The 19842-nt window shown below is 39.6% G+C and overlaps 2 protein-coding genes across 6 annotated transcripts; one reads left to right on the top strand and one right to left on the bottom strand.

The window, feature by feature from the left end:
• Positions 1 to 194: 194 nt before the first annotated feature.
• On the bottom strand, positions 195 to 8348 carry zgc:101783 (uncharacterized protein LOC447883 homolog). 5 transcript variants are annotated; one of them, XM_067379849.1, is made up of 11 exons: positions 8096 to 8348; positions 7782 to 7840; positions 7665 to 7703; positions 6776 to 6880; positions 6477 to 6536; positions 6280 to 6394; positions 6109 to 6167; positions 976 to 1026; positions 776 to 860; positions 549 to 675; positions 195 to 465 (listed from the first exon to the last, which is right to left on the bottom strand). In XM_067379849.1, the coding sequence occupies exons 2-11, from the start codon at positions 7798 to 7800 to the stop codon at positions 379 to 381; spliced, it is 747 nt and encodes a 248-aa protein (XP_067235950.1). In that variant the 5' UTR covers positions 7801 to 7840; positions 8096 to 8348; the 3' UTR covers positions 195 to 378. The 5 variants fall into 5 exon arrangements, with proteins under 5 accessions (XP_067235950.1, XP_067235953.1, XP_067235954.1 ...); XM_067379852.1 differs by lacking the exon at positions 7665 to 7703; XM_067379853.1 differs by lacking the exon at positions 7665 to 7703 and having other exon boundaries at positions 8228 to 8237.
• Positions 8349 to 9931: 1583 nt separating this feature from the next.
• On the top strand, positions 9932 to 16352 carry LOC137015155 (zinc finger protein 84-like). Its single transcript, XM_067379897.1, has 3 exons — positions 9932 to 10043; positions 11665 to 11808; positions 13335 to 16352. Exons 2-3 carry the CDS (start codon positions 11724 to 11726, stop codon positions 15011 to 15013), a joined length of 1764 nt encoding a protein of 587 aa, XP_067235998.1. The 5' UTR covers positions 9932 to 10043; positions 11665 to 11723; the 3' UTR covers positions 15014 to 16352.
• The last annotated feature ends 3490 nt before the right edge of the window (positions 16353 to 19842 follow it).

Raw genomic sequence — 19842 nt, 5'->3', positions numbered from 1 at the left:
CCTATGCATCCACCAAAAAGGTTATAAGCAAAACCACACAGAATTGAACACAGTAGTAATGTTTTATATAGGATACAGACAAACAAAAATGCAACATACAGTAACATCACAAATAAACCATATAAATACCACAATATAAACGTTTACTATAATTATTCAATTTACAATGATATTTAAAATATATATTACCTTAAAACCCAACAAAAAAATTATTACATCTAAATTAAAAACAAACAATATTATATTTTATTATAAAGTCCATGATAACATTTTATTGTGTTTTTATTTTATTGTGGCTCAGCTTGTTGTATTGTTGAATAGCTTCCAATGCTTGGTAACTGTACTTAAGCAGAACAAATTGTGCTGCAGAAAATAAAATTAGTCTAATCTTGGTATGCAACCTTCCATCTCGATCATTTCTGGCCAGGTTTCATACTTATTAGTTTCCCTGTCATTCTTAATGTGCTGAAAAAGAAAAGGGAGAGACATGCATTATTTCATTGCATAAACTTAAGCATATAAGTGGTTGACTTTGGGAATGGCGTTACCTCCTCATAAGTAACTTGGTTTATGGTTTTCTTCCCTCCCACAAAGAGCCAGTTATCTCTGAATTTGATTTGGGAAATATATGAACTGCCAAGCTCTGCAATAAGTGCCCTTGCTTCATCATTAAGTCTATAATAAAGGAATCATACAAATCATGACGTGATGAGACAACACCATCATAAGAAGTGCACATAGTATATGATGAAACTAGAGAAAGAAACTACTCTACTTTGTGGCTGGATCATCAAAAGTGGCTATCAACACAAAAGAACCATCCTCGATTGACTTCAGAAACTCTATCAACTCCTCAACCTCTGTCAACAACAAAAGATTTATTTATAACACACATGTGAACTGAGAATGCAAGTAAGTATTTATAATGCAGTAATACTGAACAACATGGTGTATTGAAGTCAAGATACAACATACTTCCGTTCCACATATTGAAGCTGCCAGTTTTGACGTGTTCACCTGTATCTTCTGAAATTTTAATGAATAAGAAAGCAAGAAATGTTGTAAAGGAGCATTTATCTATGAGAACACTGAACAGTATATTATATATATAATCTCCTGATCAGGCATAACATTATGACCACCTTCCTAATATTGTGCTGGTCCCCCTTTTGCTGCCAAACAGACCTGACCCATCGAGGCATGGGCTCCACTAGACCCCTGACACCAAGATGTTAGCAGCAGATCCTTTAAGTCCTGTAAGTTGTGAGGTGGTGCCTTAATGGATTGGACTTGTTTGTTTAGCACATCCCACAGATACTCGATTGGATTGAGATCTGTGGAATATGGAGGCCAAGTCAACACCTCAAACTCGTTGTTGTGCTCCTCAAACCATTCCTGAACTATTTTTGCTTTTGTGGCAGGGCGCATTATCCTGCTGAAAGAGGCCACAGCCACCAGGGAATACTGTTTCCATGAAAGGATATACATGGTCTGCAACAATGCTTAGGTAGGTGTTATGTGTCAAAGTAACATCCACATGGATGGCAGAACCAAATGTTTCCCAGCATCACACTTGTCTTCTTCCCATAGTGCATCCTGGTGCCATGTTTCTCCCAGGTAAGCGACATACGCGTACCTGGCCATCCATGTGACGTAAAAAAGAAATGTGATTCATAAGACCAGGCCACCTTCTTCCATTGCTCCGTGGTCCAGTTCTGATGCTCACATGTCGGTGTTTTCGGAGGTGGACAGGGATCAGCATGGGTACCCTGACTGGTCTGCAGCTGTCATGATCACTAGTAAGAGTGCCCTAATCAGTCACTAGAGGGCACTCCTTCCCGGACTCTTGTTTTCACCCATTTGACTACATTACCCATACTCACTTCCCGGACTCATTACACCTTGTCATTGCTACCAGCTGTTTTGTGTTTGTTCATTAGTGTCTGTCTATTTATGCCTGGTTTGTCTCTGCTCTTGTTATGGTGTTTTCATGTATGGTTTCCCGGTTCTCCGTTTTGGTTTTTGGTTTTCATGTTTCGTGTTTTTTTGTATGGACTGCCTTTATGGATTCTGACCCTTGCCTGTCTGTGGATTACGTTTCTGGATTTTCCCAATAAGATGCTGCAAATGGATCTTGTTTCCTGGACTTTGTGATTTCCGACAGAAAACACCATCACTTCAAGATCCAGCAGCATGAGCATTCGGATTCGTCCCCCCGCCTCCATTGAAGAGCGGATGGCTCTATTTCGGGCAGTGGTGGATCTGCGACAGGAGGGAAGACCGGTAGGGTGTTTTGCCCAGTTTTTTTGGATGATGGCGAGAGGGCTGCGTTATAATGATGAGGCGCAGAAAGGGATTTTCAATGAATGCCTTGAAGACCCTCTGCCTCAGTGTGAGCTGGAAGGGCTCCAGACCCTGGATTTTTGGGGCTTTGTCTGGTATCTCTCCCACAGAAGCCATTGTGCAACACATGCTCAGCCAGAGTCCGCTCCAGCCTGTGAATCCGCTCCAGCCTGTGAGTTCGCTCCAGAGTCCACCGAGGAGATGGGCACAGGTTCATCGTCTTCCTCACGTAAAAGGAGGCAGAGGAGGAGAAAGGCTTCAACCATTTCTCAAAGCCTGGAGGCTTTCCCGGAGTCCGCTCCAGCCAGTGAGCCCGCTCCAGTCAGTGAGTCCACTCCAGAGTCCGCTCCAGTCAGTGAGTCCACTCCAGAGCCCGCTCCAGCCAGTGAGTCCACTCCAGAGCCCGCTCCAGCCAGTGAGTCCACTCCAGAGCTCGCTCCAGTCAGTGAGTCCACTCCAGAGTCCGCTCCAGTCAGTGAGTCCACTCCAGAGTCCGCTCCAGTCAGTGAGTCCACTCCAGAGTCCGCTCCAGTCAGTGAGTCCACTCCAGAGCCCGCTCCAGTCAGTGAGTCCGCTCCAGAGCCCGCTCCAGTCAGTGAGTCCGCTCCAGAGCCCGCTCCAGTCAGTGAGTCCGCTCCAGAGCCTGCTCCAGTCAGTGAGTCTGCTCCAGAGCCCGCTCCAGTCAGTGAGTCCACTCCAGAGCCCGCTCCAGTCAGTGAGTCCGCTCCAGAGCCCGCTCCAGTCAGTGAGTCCGCTCCAGAGCCCGCTCCAGTCAGTGAGTCCGCTCCAGTGCCCGCTCCAGTCTGTGAATCCGCTACAGAGACCGCTCCAGCCTGTGAGTTCGCTCCAGAGTCCACCGAGGAGATGGGCACAGGTTCATCGTCTTCCTCACGTAATAGGAGGAAGAGGAGGAGAAAGGCTTCAGTCATTTCTCAAGGCCTGGAGGCTTTCCCGGAGTCCGCTCCAGCCAGTGAGCCCGCTCCAGTCAGTGAGTTTACTCCAGAGTCCGCTCCAGTCAGTGAGTCCACTCCAGAGCCCGCTCCAGCCAGTGAGTCCACTCCAGAGCCCGCTCCAGCCAGTGAGTCCACTCCAGAGCCCGCTCCAGCCAGTGAGTCCACTCCAGAGCCCGCTCCAGCCAGTGAGTCCACTCCAGAGCCCAGAGCCCGCTCAAGTCAGTGAGTCCACTCCAGAGCCCGCTCCAGTCAGTGAGTCCGCTCCAGAGCCCGCTCCAGCCAGTGAGTCCGCTCCAGAGCCCGCTCCAGTCAGTGAGTCCGCTCCAGAGCCCGCTCCAGTCAGTGAGTCCGCTCCAGAGCCCGCTCCAGTCAGTGAGTCCGCTCCAGAGCCCGCTCCAGTCTGTGAATCCGCTACAGAGACCGCTCCAGAGTCCACCGAGGAGATGGGCACAGGTTCATCGTCTTCCTCATGTAAAAGGAGGAAGAGGAGGAGAAAGGCTTCAATCATTTCTCAAGGCCTGGAGGCTTTCCCGGAGTCCGCTCCAGCCAGTGAGCCCGCTCCAGTCAGTGAGTCCACTCCAGAGCCCGCTCCAGTCAATGAGTTCACTCCAGAGTCCGCTCGAGTCAGTGAGTCCACTCCAGAGTCCGCTCCAATCAGTGAGTCCACTCCAGAGCCCGCTCCAGCCAGTGAGTCCACTCCAGAGCCTGCTCCAGTAAGTGAGTCCACTCCAGAGCTCGCTCCAGTCAGTGAGTCCACTCCAGAGCCCGCTCCAGTCAGTGAGTCCACTCCAGTCAGTGAGTCCACTCCAGTCAGTGAGTCCACTCCAGTCAGTGAGTCCCCTCCAGTCAGTGAGTCCACTCCTGTCAGTGAGTCCACTCCAGTCAGTGAGTCCACTCCAGAGCCCGCTCCAGCCAGTGAATCCGCTCCAGCCAGTGAGTACACTACAGAGCCCGCTCCAGCCAGTGAGTTCGCTCCAGCCAGTGAGTCCACCCCAGAGCCCGCTCCAGTTACTGAGTCCACTCCAGCCAGTGAGTCCACTCCAGAGCCCGCTCCAGTCAGTGAATCCACTCCAGAGCCCGCTCCAGTCAGTGAGTCCACTCCAGAGCCCACTCCAGTCTGTGAATCCACTCCAGAGCCCGCTCCAGCCAGTGAGTCCACTCTAGCCACTGAGTTCACTCCAGAGCCCGCTCCAGTTAGTGAGTCCACTCCAGAGGTTGTTCTCTGTTTTCCTAAGCGCTTCGCCCTGCCTGCGCCAACTAAGCGCCTCGCCCTGCCTGCGCCAACTAAGCGCCTCTCCCTGCCGGCGCCACCAGAGCAGCCTGAGCCCGCTGCCGTCCCAGAGCAGCCCCAGCCTGAGCCCGCTGCCATCCCAGAGCAGCCCCAGCCTGAGCCCGCTGCCGTCCCAGGGCAGCCAGTTCTCCCTGATACGGCCATGGAGGCCGTCACCGAGCTGCCCGCTCTCCCTGATACGGCCACAGAGGCTGTCACCGAGCTACCCGTTCTCCCTGATACGGCCACAGAGGCCATCACCGAGCTACCCGTTCTCCCTGATATGGCCACGGAGCACCTTTGGACAGCCCTGCTGGCGCCACCCAGGCAGTCTGTCCTGCCGCCGCCATCCAAGCTTTCTGTCCTGCCGTCACCATCCAAGCCTTCTGTCCTGCCGCGGCCATCCGAGCCTTCTACCCTGCCGTTACTGCCCAGGCCGTTTGAACCGTTGGAACCCACCTGGTCAGTTCCTCCAGTGCCGCCCTGGCAATCAGCCAGGAATCCAGACCTGCGGGAACCCGCTGGGTCAGTTCCTCCAGCGCCGCCCTGGCAGTCAGCCAGGACTCTAGACCTGTCGGCGCCCACCTGGACAGTTCTTCCAGCACCACCTTGGCATTCAGCCAGGACCCCGACCTTCAAGGAGCCCCCATGGTCCGTTCCTCCGGCCCCCCCCTGGCCTTCAGTTGGGGACTCTGGACCTGGCCCGCCATCCCTCCCCCTGATCCTCCTCCTGTCCACCTCCCTCCTGAGTTTGTTTTTTTGTCTGGTGGAGCGTCTGGTAGCCACTCCTTTGAGGGGGGGTAATGTTTCTGGATTTTCCCAATAAAATGCTGCAAATGGATCTTGTTTCCTGGACTTTGTGATTTCCGTGACAGCAGCTATGCAGCCCTATACGCAACAAACTGTGATGCACTGTGTATTCTGACACCTTTCTATCAGAACCAGCATTAACTTCTTGAGCAATTTGAGCTACAGTAGCTCGTCTGTTGAATCGGACCACACGAGCCAGCCTTCCTCATGTGCATCAATTAGCCTTGGCCACTCATGACCCTGTCACGGTTCACCACTGTTCCTTCCTTGGACCACTATTGATAGATACTGACCACTGCTGACTGGGAACACCCCACAAGAGCTGCAGTTTTGGAGATGCTCTGACCCAGTCGTTTAGCCATCACAATTTGTCACTTGTCAAACTCTCTCAAATCCTTACGCTTGCCCATTTTACCTGCTTCTAACACATCAACTTTGAGGACAAAATGTTCACTTGCTGCCTAATATATCCCACCTACTAACAGGTGCGTGATGAAGAGATAATCAGTGTTATTCACTTCACCTGTCAGTGCTCATAATGTTATGCCTGATCGGTGTATATAGGCCTATATTAAATATTATATAAATATTGATAAAATATAAATATAAAAAAAATGCATTACAAATAATATTGAAATATACAAAAAGATGTTTGCAAAAAATGAAGCTAAATATAAAACATGGTACCATTTTAATCTTTTGCTTTTATTTTAAAGAGCTCAACATACTTACCATTGATGACAGCAATATTAATTCCCAGCCAATTACCTCGCGTTTCCTTCTGTATTATCCTAAAACAAAATGGCAGAACTGGTTTAAATTCTGTCAAATAGCACTTATGGTATCGCTCTAATCATTCTGTAAAAGTATAGATTGTAAATTTGGCAAACCCAAATCCTTTACATTTTTCCATCAAAGCATATTTGTGGTCCAACCATGTTAGTTGCGCCGCTGTAAAGCTTAAAGGCAAAATCTTCTCCAGGACATGGTTTTGAGAGGCCACATTTGCTTTTAGGACCTGATAAAACAGTAAAAAAAGACATGTAAATGTCCAGTCCAGACATGTAAATACCAGTCCAGATTGTTCAGTAATTGTTTACCATCATCATTGTGATCATCAGGTTTCAACTGATCAAAAACTGTTCCCTCCAAAGACTTTTCTGGGTTAGAAAAAAAAAAAATAAAACACACACACACACACACACATATATATATATATATATATATATATATATATATATATATAAATATATATATATATATATATATATATATATATATATATATATATATATATATATATATATCAATAGGAATTTTAAAGAAGCTAAGCTAATTAATTTATTCATTATAAATATCAATTGAAGAAGGCAAAATATTTCTCATATCAGTAACTCACCCAATAATTTTGATACTGTTAATTCAGGACTCATCTGCAGGAGTTTAAGGAAAAGGCTTACGGATATTACGAGGCCAGCCACCATGAAAAAAAATTTAAATTTTTCTGTGGAAGCAATTGTGATTATAAATAATTATTATAATACAGCATTATTCATCTTTGTTAGAAGATTAAATGTTTGCACAGCATCCTAACACAAGTTGAACAATTAAGTTTCAAACTGTATTAAGAGACTTTTCTGATGGTAGCCGGTTTTTCATATTTTCTGGTCCACGTTGGCCAGGTCATTAGGGGGCTGAGATTGACCTGGTTGATTAAGCTGGTTAGATCTCATAGACTACCTTGGAGCAGTAACAAAACAGCAGCTTTCATGTCGCAAAACCTGTTTGACTGCTTTAAACGGACATGACGTATTTTTTATCAGCAGGAACATAATTCAACCTAATTTAAATTATGTTGATTTTCATAGAAAAACATTGCTTTTAAAAAAAAAAGTTCTAAGCCAGGATTAGACCTTAGTTCAATTAGGGCATTTAAGTATCTTTTATAAACGCAGACTAGAAAAAAAACATTACTGGTGTGCATCCTGAGACAAAACAATGGTACTGACATATTTTAAGATAAGTCAGAGCAAGTTGCTTTCGGTTAAAACAATTCAAACATGCATTTTAGTCTAGGACTATCTTAAGCCTTGTCTGTGAAACCGGGGGTAAAAGCTGAGAATATAAAGCTTTTAGAGTCTGCCAACTATGCAAAGTAAGGAAACATTTGCATTCACTGTCACTTTCTGAATGGACTGCTACAGCATTGTGATAGAACACAATGTGACCAGGAAAGTAAACACTGCACTGAATGAGACATCTAGCATGTCTTCAAAAACATAACTTACTTTTTTCTTTCTGTCTCCTGTGTACCACAAAGGGACCAACTAGAAATAAAAATGTCAACATAAACATGAAACATGAGAGAGAGAGAAAGAAAGATACAGAAGAGAAGCAAAACCAACCTTTTCTAATATATAACATGACTGAAGTTATGCTCGGCTCTCCTCTCAGAGTAGATCCACTTCAAGTGTAGAAAAAAAAAGTTATTCAGCACACCACCTCAGTAATCTATATTTGATCACTTTCTATCTTTTGAAAAAATGTTTAGATTTGTAGTCCTTGCCTCTGCCGATCTAATTTAATAGCTTTAGACTTTAGACTTAAGGCTGACTAATGGCAGTGCAAAGTGTACTGCATTTAACCCATTTTCTGTCCAACTTGATTAACTAGTTCTTTAGGATTCTTACTAAAAAACCATTCCAGTTTGTCAACTTACATGTAAATGATGTTTCCCGCCGTTATGACTATTTACTTTAAGGTAGAAAATCGATACTTAATAAAATAAATGCATGTAGAGAGATTAGAATATTGGTAAAGAAATAATAATAATAAAAAAGGTCTATCCTACTAAGAAGAAAGATTCCCTTCGTATGTCCATGTTGTATATTGCAATTCTGTTGTATATTAGAGGGTATTAGTAAGGCAATGAGTGACCATTTGTGGACGTCGTAGCTTCAAAGCAGAGTTCTGCGTTGGTGTGTTTATCGTTCAGAGAGTACGCAGATACACCGCTAGATGGCGCTGTGGACTAGCCTACAACAGCACAGTGTAAGTAGATAGCATTTGTTTACTTCTGTATGTTCTGTATCTTTGTCAAATAGACAGCATTTTTATTGCAAATTAAGTTAATTAACATTAACTACATATTGTAATTATGTAAACAAATAGCCAATGTTAAGATTTTGGATCAGTCTCACCGTTTTAATTAGAAGCTTGGAACAATTCAACTCTGCTGTATGTGCGACATGCTTTAATATATATATATATATATATATATATATATATATATATATATATATATATATATATATATATATATATATATACATATATATGGGCAATATTCGAAATTGCCCATCACTACTAATTATATTAATTAATTATAATAATATTATTATTAATTATAATTCCAGTCCTAACCCTACCATCACAGGGTAGACAGAAATTGGTATAACACAGATAAATAATTATAGATAAACAAATTCGTAGGTACCAAAAATGGTATATATGCAATCTTGATTAATCGAGCAATTCTTAAACATTTATTCAAGGCTTAATACATAGGCAAAACAGTATAAAAATATGATTACATTGAGAAATTAGATACATAGTTGTACATGTCTCAAGTGATTATATAAAAGGAGTAGGATGAGGATGGACATGCATAAAACAGTATGCATTACCAAAGACAAAATACAAAACAGATGAATTGTACAAACAATGTCCTGGGAATATGCATGTTCATTCACAGAAATGTTTTTGTCTATGAAGGAAATGGATAGAAGGGCTTTTTTATGGACTTTATGTTTTTCCAATGGCATGATTCAAAGTGAGATCTTTTGGGGGTCGTAAAACTTTTGCTGCTATTGTGACCAGAGGCCTGGATCTGCCTGTTGGAGGAGGGGTACTGTGGATTATTTGTATAAATATAACAAATAATTTCATGTCTGATCCATCTCAGTCATTACAGTACTGAATGAAAATACAAAGCATGTGTGTCTATGGCTACAAAATCATGTTTTTTGTTATGAATTGGCAATGATTGCTAATCTAATAATATAGCTGCTCCTGATATCAGCTTGCTGCTCAATTTTTTTTTTTTTTTTTATTTTATTACAGTGACCTGCACCACGATGAGTCCTGCTGAACAACTTTCAGTATGTTACACTGTATTCATGTAAAATGTCCTCACAAGTTGGTTGTCAAGAATCACACAACCACAGTTAATGCAGCACAAGTAAATAATAACATACTGCAACGTTACTGATGGTGGCGTCTTTGTTTTGTGTTTTTGAGTAATCTGTGGCCCTAATAAAAGTTGAGTTTGACAAACCTTGTTTTTTTGTACAATAGTACATATCAGTTGTTGCTATGGATCTTTCATAAAAACTGCTTCAAAAAAAAAAAAAAAAAAAAAAAAAAAAAACCTGGATCCTGACCGCTGGTTTCTGCACCCATTATTTTGTCATTTAGACAGAATCCCACTCACAAAGAATTAAACTCTGAAATCATATCACATCTTTTTTATTATTTGTATGTATGTCTATGCACTTTTGTGATTGTCCACAGCAACATGTGAGCGAGACTTTTGTTTTGGATTGGCTCTATTGCGTCATAAGGCTGCGCCACGCTCTGATCATCTGATGTGATTCGCCTGAAGAAAGGTTTGTGGTTTTCATGTTTTTTAAAAGTTTTTAAATCAGTGTAACACCCTCAGACATTTTAACAGTTTTTACAATAACTGTGAAATTAATAAATAAATATTGAATGTAACATTTATATGTTTTATCTAACATTTATGCGCTTTATTTTTGTGAGTAAAAGCGCATAGGCTTTGTAGCAAGAGAAAAGGTGCGTCTATATCATGAATCATCTTATCGTAAACGTGAATTCAGTCACTGGCAAGTAGTGATGAGAGAACAGAGCTTTGAAACCCCTGGTTTGTTGAATTAATTGTTTCTCTAGGGTTGCCAACCGGTCTGTATAATACGGAATCGTCCCGTGGTAATGGCTTCAAAGAAGCGTTCCGTGTGAATATATACGTTAACGTTACCCTTAAGAAAACGAACCTCTGTTTTATTACAGTAAGTGTATTAACCATGTTATTTAAGTGGATTGATTACGATTTGTATAATGGCTGGTCGCTAATGACACATCAGTTTTGGCAAATGTAAACAACGTGAAGAAAAGACACGCAAGAAAACATGCATCTGACTTACCTGAGGGACGACGTGATCACTATTGTAAATTAATGTAGTTAAAGGTGCTAAAGAGGATGTTTTGTTTTACACATTTTTACAATGTTACTTGAAACTGTCTTTACTACGTGATAAAAGACTATTTATTAGGTGCACTGAAAGGAATAATATTAATATACATCATCTGTGCACGAGGTAGGGCCTTAAAAACATCAGCCAATCGCGTAAACGATTGGCCCTCTGGCTTGTCAATCACTGCCGTGACGTTCCTTGTGAGAGACGAGTGCGGCTGCGCGCTCCAGTAACTTTCCACACTCCACAGGCGCCGCATGCAATGTTTTTGTCAGGAGACAGGAGTAACAACTGCAGATTATGAGTTACCTGCAGCTAGTCCGATATAATGAATCCACTAACACGACACCGCGAATGCCGGTGGTAAACACTCGTGTTCCAATACTCCTGCAAGAGTTTTGGGAGGCGTTACCTCGAAATGAGCTGTGAAGGAGGGGGGTTGTTCTTACACATGCGCTCATTTCAAAAACTCACTAACAGTCTTTGGTTTCACAGTCGACGAAAAGATCCTCTTTAGCACTTTTAAACAGAAATAAACTTACACTGAAATAAATTCTAGCGTATTCTTAATGTTATTCTTAACCCTCATTATTTAAACACAAAATAACCAATAAAGTCTTAACACCAAAACACTGAAAATGAGACACTGTGTGGTACAGTAAATATTTTGAGTGTCTTTTGTTCTGTCCTTTATTTTCCTGTAAGGAACCACAATTGTCACTTATTTTCCTTCTCTGAAGTTGGCAAACCTAAAAATGATTCCCCCTCATTAATGATCTATTAAATGTGATCCACTAATCATTAAGTACCAAATGAAAATCATAAGGAACAATGTTAAGTGTCTGTAGTTTGTCTTTATTAACTGGTAATGCTAGTTTTCAGGCCATTATCTATCTCTCTGACTCATTTACCAGTGCACTGACTACTGAACTAGGGACCTGACTGAGACGCACCCAGATGTTTAGTTTGGATTTATTTTTCTTTCTGTTAATTATTCTCATCTTAAACATGACAGATTGTCCAAACACACAGAAAAACACTTGGTGAAGTGACTGAGATCCATGTGACACAAAGATGGCGTTCATTAAAGAGGAGAGTGAAGACATAAAGATTGAAGAAACATTCAGAGTGAAACAAGAAGATACTGAGGAACAAACAGGTTGGTTTCATTCTCAAAGCTGAACTCAGTCTTGTAAACAGAACTTTGTTTTCAGGTTCCACGTAGACTTTTCCACGTTTACAGGTTCCACGTTGATTTTTAACTATGTTTTTACTACCTTTCTGGACCTTGAATATGTTATGTTGCTTTCTAAGGGGGATTAAAAAATAAAAAATAACTCCAGTATCTTAGTTTGAGTTCCGAAGATGAATGAAGATCTTTCTAGTTTGGAACGACAGGAAGCCGAGTTATATTTATTAACTAAAGTACTTACTATAGAATTACAGTTGGGGTTTGGTTTCGTTTCGTTTCGTTTTAGGTTTAGTTACTTGAAATTATGCATAATTTACTGTTATTACTAGTACAAGTAGTAACTTGTAACTATATCACCTTAAAATAGTGTTACCGAAATATCTTATTCAGGGCAGAACTAAACACATTCAATAAAATAAAATAAAACATAAAATTTTTAGGATGTCTATTGTTAAAAAAGATGACTCATTTGCTTTCAGAAAAAACTGTTTTTTCTCTGCATTTCACTGCTGCATTAGCTTGTTTTCCATTCTAGCTTTCTAACTTTGTCGCATTAGTAGCAACTCACAACTTATGTTAACTAAGCATAATGTAATAACTCCATGTTACACCCACATCTGTCAAAGCACATGACAGGGCAAGTCACTTAAACTGTGTTCTTATAACTTAGTTTGAAGCACTTATGACATTTTGATATGTTTTGTACAGCTTGGCTCATGCACTTTTCCCAAAGATGCTCACTCTGTGCCATCCGTGGTGCGTTTTGTCCATGGAAATGCTTTATTGAGTACTGTAATGTGACATTAATGGAGGATGTTTTTCCATGAACTGCATGCAGACATGCAATAAAATTTATTGGTGATTAAAATGATTATTTTTTTGTTTATATTATCAGTTATTAGATGTAGCCCTAATATCAATAATAATCACTAGTAACTTGGAGAGTTGTGCAGTTTGTTCATGTTGTGAGGAAATGAATGTCATTCACTTAGCGTGAAATGTAATGATAATGTTCATACTTAAAGGATTAGTTCACTTCAGAATTCAAATTTCCTGATAATTTACTCACCCCCATGGTATTCAAGATGTTAATGCATTTCTTCAGTCAAAAAGAATTTAAGGTTTTTGAGGAAAACATTCCAGGATTTTTCTCCATATAGTGGACTTCAATGGCCTCCAAACAGTTGAAGGTCAAAATTACAGTTTCAGTGCAGCTTCAAAGGGCTCTACACGACCTCAGTCAAGGAATAAGGGTCTTATCTAGCAAAACGATCAGTCATTTTCTTAAAAAAAATAAAAATATATACTGTTTTAACCACAAATGCTCTATGATCCACCACGCATGACGTCATCACATTAGAAAGGTCACGTGACAAAATTCTCAAGCTATTCAAAAGAATGTTGTGGTCTATGATGTCGAAAGATCTAATAGCATGTTGTTGGTTTTTATGGTAAACTGGCATTAATAAGTCTTTTTTTTTTTTTTGCTGTAGATCTGATGACACTGAAAGAGGAGAGTCGAGAACTGAATGAAATGGAAGAAAAATATCAATATGAGAAGCAAGATGTCACAACTACAAAAAAATCCATAAAAACTGAAACGAATTTCTCAGAAAAAAGAGCTCAGAAGACAGGAACTGGAAGCTTTTTCACCTGCTTTCAGTGTGGAAAGAGTTTCAAAAAACACGAAAGCCTTAGAGTCCACATGGGAAATCACAATGGAGAGAAGCTTTTCAACTGCCAACAGTGTGGAAAGAGATTCGATATAAAGTATAACCTTGTACTTCACATGAGAGTTCACACTGGAGAGAAGCCTTACAAATGCGAACATTGTGAAAAAAGTTTTATTCACAAAGGAAGCCTTAACTCCCACGTGAGAACCCACACTGGAGAGAAGCCTTTCACATGTGATCAGTGTGGAAAGAGTTTTTCACAGAAGCACGTCCTTAATTCCCACATGAACAGCCACACCGGAGAAAAGCCTTTCGCATGTGGTCAGTGTGGAAAGTGTTTCAGACTTAAAGTAAGCCTTAAAAACCACACGAGGATTCACTCAGGAGACAACCGTTTTACATGTCATCATTGTGAAAGGAGTTTCTTTAGTAAAGATAGCCTCAACAGGCACATGACACTTCACACCGGAGAGAAGCGTTACACGTGCCAAGAGTGCGGCAATAGTTTCACACATAAAGCACTCCTTGAGTCACACATGAGAAGGCACACCGGAGAAAGCCCTTTCACCTGCGAACAGTGTGGGATGAGCTTTACACGTAAAGAAAAACTTAAGATCCACATAAGAATTCACACTGGAGAAAGACCATTCGCATGTAGTCACTGTGGAAAGAGTTTCAATCAAAAAACATCCCTTGTTTCACACATGATAGCTCACACTGGAGAAACACCATTCACATGTGTTCAGTGCGGAAAGAGTTTCAATAATAAATCAACCCTTGATGCTCACATAAGAGTTCACACTGGAGAGAAGCCTTACACCTGCGAACTGTGTGGGAAGAGCTTCACACAAAAAGGAAATCTGAAGAATCACATGAAGACTCACACAGGAGAGAAGCCATTCGTATGCGCCGAGTGTGGAAAGTGTTTTGCGCGTTATCATGCCCTTAATTTACATATGAAGATTCACTCAGGAAAGCAACGTAGAAGGAGATTCCCAGACAAGAAACGGCTTGAGAAGCACGTAATAATTCACAACGGTGAGAAGTGCCAGCAGTGTGGAAAGACTTTCAGAAACCTTCAGATGCACATGAGACTTCACATTGGAGAGAAGCCTTTTACATGTGTTCAGTGCAAGAAGAGTTTCACATATCAAAGAGACCTGAAGCGGCATTTGCAAACTCATTCTAGAAAGAAATTGCTGGGCTCTGAATGTGATAAAAAGTCTACGAAAGTCTACAGAAGTCTGAAGTCTACAAAAAGGAGCAATTTCAAAAATCACTTGCACATTCACTCTGAAGAAAGGCAATTTAATTACGATAAGTGTAATAAAAAATTTATTTCGCCATCACACTTACAGATACATCTGAGAAGTCATGCGGATGTCAGACGTTATTTTTGTTCTTTGTGTGGAAAGAGATTTAAATGGCTTGGTAATTTAAAATGGCACCAGAGAATACGTATCTGTGTGAAAATAAGGCTACGTCCACGTAACAGCTGAATGCGGATCAGATATAATTGTGTACATTCATGATCATTTGCATTCTTCACCTGTTAAAAATTTTGCCTTGAGACATTTTTTGTGTCATATATATATGAACTCCTGTGACTGCACCTCATCATCTGCTTTGATATAGTTTAGTGGTTCTCAAAACTTTCTAAAACAAACTATTGTGAATCTTTTTCATATACAATGATGAGCTCACCATGAACAAAAACGTGAAAATTAATTTGGCCAAGCAATCCTTGCTGGTAGTTACAACATTAAAACACATCATGCCACAGGAAATGTGTTTAAAAGCACTGCATTCACTACAAAAACTTCTATTTAATTTCATATAAAAATGTGACTTCTGGTTATTTTTTTTAAAATATAATTTAATTGTTTAACACTAATGAGAGTGGCATATTTAATCTAAATATGGAAATGGAAAGGTTCGAATGGAGAGTTTAAAATTATTCTTCACACTTTGCTGTGCTGCTACTTTATTATATGAATTATAACTGTAATTCATAGTCTTCAGAATTATTTTATCGACAGTTAATAAACTGCATTAAAATTTATATAAATTTAAACATATAAATATAATCTTTAATATGAAAGTCTTAAAATGACTTGCATGTTTTCTTCTGAGCTCTTTAAGTTAAATTCAGTTGAATTATTTATTTCTATATAGAGTATTTATTTCTGCTTTGTAAATGTGTTTAAATTCATGCTACTTTTTATAATGATCTGTTCATCTTTAAAAAAGAAGTGAATTGAGTCGGTTCTTGTGAGAAGTGAATCTTGTGGCAAAGTGAATTTAATTTGAGTTGGAGCCCAAAAGGGCTGAGCTCTCTCTCCGAACATCCAAATGACACCCTCATGGAGTTTAGCTACTTCGGTATCATAGTTTTGACAAATCTGCCACTTCTGGATTGAAACAGCCACATTCACACTGACCTAACAAATCCTAAATGTAACTCCTTTTTTTTATATATATATAATTGCAACACCTCTTTCCAGAGTCAGTGTTTTTTTTTCTCTCTCTCTGGACAGTGCACATTACCTTTATTCTGAAGAGATACCGTCCAAGACAATATTTTATAATCAGCTACCCTATAAAAGAAGTACTTGCCATCACCTGCTTTCAAATGGAGCGGCATATAATTATGGCGCTCCCTTTGTGTCATTTCTTTCCTAACCAAGCTAAAAGACGTGTTAACGCGCGTGTGGAGAACGTCTGCACGTCTGAACGTCTGCACGTCTGCCCGTCTGCACGTCTTAACGTCTGAACGTCTGCCCGTCTTAACGTCTGCACGTCTGAACGTCTGCCCGTCTTAACGTCTGAACGTCTGAACGCAATACTTAACGTGCCTTGGCTAATTTAAAAATAGCCCTCCTACTTTTATGCTTGTATGATGGATTAATAAATGACTAACTAACTAACTGTATTTTTATATGTAGGCTACATTTCTGAAATGCATTTTCTGTAAAGCTGCTTTGAAACAATATGTATTGTGAAAAGCGCTACAGCCTACAACTAAATTTGAATTTAACTGAATTGAATGGACTTGTCTTATTTGAGACACTGTTCGAACAGTAATTTAAGCTATTATTAAATTAGATTAAGTCATTTTCAGCAGAGAAAATCACATTAATAGATAGGCTACATAGGCCTAGCTTTTAACATCCTCAAAGGATATTAAGAAAATACTATTTAGGTTTGGATACATAAAAAAAAACGAATCTCAACAGTAAAAAGCTTTGAATGTATTTTGAAATATCAATTATGCACGAGCCTGCATGGGAATAGGAAATAGGCTATATAGGCTCCAATAATACTTTTAAAAAAAGCTAGTAGAGTGGATGCATTAATTATATTCTGAATTTCTATCGTTCTATGAACTTCTAGCAAGCTCATTTAAACCGAGTTGTAAATGCCGAAATGAAAGGATGCTAAATAAATATTATACTACTAAATATCAATATAAAATTGCCAGTAGATGGCGCCAAGGCCCTGTTCTGTTGAGATTACTGGTTGATGTTCAACCTATTCTTTGAAAAACACAAATATATATTTAACACCCACACAACTACTTCTTTCAGACAATTGCAGTTGTTCTGCTGTGGCGCTGTTTGGAACTGTATTTTCATTGACTATTGTGTGAAATGCCAGTCATTAATGTATTGTTTATTTACAGGCATTCTGGTTTTCTAAAAACTGTTCATTACAGAAACATTCAAACACATATGTATAAATTTGTGTTTTACTTGGTATTTTTCCTCAACTTGTCTCAGTTGGCAATTAATTTTCATTATAGGCCTATTTAAAAAAAATATATATATTTCTGTTACTCAGAGGTGAAACATTATGTGAATTTGAAGTGGCTGCTTTACAAACAGAAATGGGTATAGCCTAAATGTATGTGCTGTTGTTGGTTCCTATGACATGCTATTTTAACGTTTTAATTTTTCGTTTCACTAATGAAGGAGAATGTAAAGCATTGAATCCACCAGGTCTCTGCTCAGAGGTGCATCTCATGAAGCTTCATTTGACAAGCATATATTGACAGAGCACAACTCAGTGTCACACATTTAGATAATGGAAGAACAACACAGAAACAAACAGTGTCAACAGCCGTGAAGAAGAGGAGTGTGTGGTGGAAGGGTACGGAGGCAAAAGAGTGGAAGAGTTAAGATTGTGGACATGTTTCTAAAGAAATAAAGACACTATTGCAGACAATGTTATCAATCATGACCTAATGACTGAGGTGGGTCAAAAGGTAAAGCTGAATGTTGGGAGAACAACAGTGTCTTCAATCATTCAAACGTTTGTAGACAGAACAGGTGTGTAATCAGACATTATTTTCAGTACTGTAATACTGTATACGTACTCCACATTTTACATAATACAGTAAATAACACACACACACATATACAGAGAGTGTATGTATATGTATATATATATATATATATATATGTATGTCATTGTGATAGAATATAAATATAAATTGTAGCCGTAGTTTAAATCTGGAAATACTGAACACTGTTATATTGACAGCATGACTAATCATTTTGAATGAATGTTGTTTGTGAACAATGACAAAAGGACTATTCATTCTGATGGCTGGCACTAGGCTATATGTTCATTGACATACTGACTTCTGAGACGTGAAGGATTTTGAGCAGGTTACAGGCTTTTGCAGGTAATCCATTGTGTGGTGTTAGTATGAATTATTTTGAGAAATGTTCACTGGTTTGCAAATCTTAAGGATAATTCAAGAAATCTGCCAAAGTTACTGAGAAAAACTGCAAAAGGACATTCAGGGCTATGTGCAAAGGGATTTAGTAAATGGGTGAACATGATTTCATCAGGTAACGTCTCGGAATCAACATCCTTTTTGATCATGGAGCAACATTCCAAAAAGATTTGAGGAATATATCAATTTTAGACTATAACCATGCAGAGCCTAAGCTCCAAGTCAATAAACAAACCACAGACAACAGCCATCACATCTTTATTATTTTTTTTAACACAACATAGAATTGTCTTTCAAATGACTTGATAACTTGTATGTTTATCTGTGCTGCAGGTAAGTTCCAGTTTAGATCTTTTGGGGAATTTTGTGCAATTCCTTAGTTGGTAGCCTACATAACTTAATGCAGACATTAGTTTTAAATCACAAAAATAAATGTATAGCCATAGATTGTTTTTCATAATGCTTTATATGATATAAATCAAGGTTAGATGGTAAGGTGTAAAGAGATTTATTAACACAAGTCTTCATATGTGTAAAGGAATCAAGGACTATATATGCATAAATGATCATAGTAACATTCAGATAATAATTAAAATATTAATTATGGGGGGGGGGGTGATTAATAATGATTTGATGAATATAGACGAATCAAGTTACAGGAAGTTAGGCTACTAATTTCACATCGTAAGAAAGTAGCTTTACAAAAAGCCATATTGTAAGCTTTAGCCTTATGTTGAGCAGTTTTAGGGCTGGCCGATATAACGAAATATGTTGCTGATATAAATGATACACTGTTTGATATTAACCTAGGCCCATTATATTTAATAATTTGAGATTCCCTCGAGTGCAGGTCAGTGGTGGAGAAATCGATTTAAATGAGGCTAATCTAAAAACAAAACAGGAAAGTCTCCGCCCAGATCAGGGGCGGTATTCACAAAACATCTTAAGGCTAAAAATAGCTCCTAACTTGCCAATTTAGGAGAAACTCTTAAAAATAATGGGCGTGTCAGTCCTAATTTTAGGAGTCCTAAATTTTTGCTCTAAGAGTATTTCACAAAGCATTTTAGTGCTAAAACTAGCTCCTAAATCTGTGAAACGTTAGGAGTAGTCAAGAGGACTCCTAAGTCACTAAGAGCAAATCACAAACAGTCCTAATCCACCCAAAGACACTGAACACCATGAGGCAATAGCGATAGAGCCTTTGGTGCTGAACCTTTTCTTCATAAATGCAATACATTTTGATTTTATAGATTTGATTCTACAATAAGATGGCAAAAATAAATCTTTAACAAATAAATATTGTCTGATTACCTGTGGCAATGGTTTTCATGAGTTCACACTTACAAATGATTGAACAGACTCTGAAAAAAAAAAATTTATATATATATATATATATATATACTATATATATAAGCATATTTGGTGTGCTGTCCAATGGGATCGAGGGCTCCGAGCTTGGAATTTAGCCCAAACCCAAAGTTATCCTCATATCCCCAGCCAAGAGTGAGGGACGGGGTGGAGGAGGGAAGCAGAAAACTGTCGAAGTATCTATAGGCGAGTCGGCTCCCATCTGTGTATATTCCTCCT

This window comes from Chanodichthys erythropterus, chromosome 24, assembly GCF_024489055.1.
Source record: "Chanodichthys erythropterus isolate Z2021 chromosome 24, ASM2448905v1, whole genome shotgun sequence".
NCBI classification, from domain to species: Eukaryota; Metazoa; Chordata; class Actinopteri; order Cypriniformes; family Xenocyprididae; genus Chanodichthys; species Chanodichthys erythropterus.
Note: the sequence above shows the minus strand (reverse complement) of the source record. Positions and strands in the feature narration are given on the sequence as shown.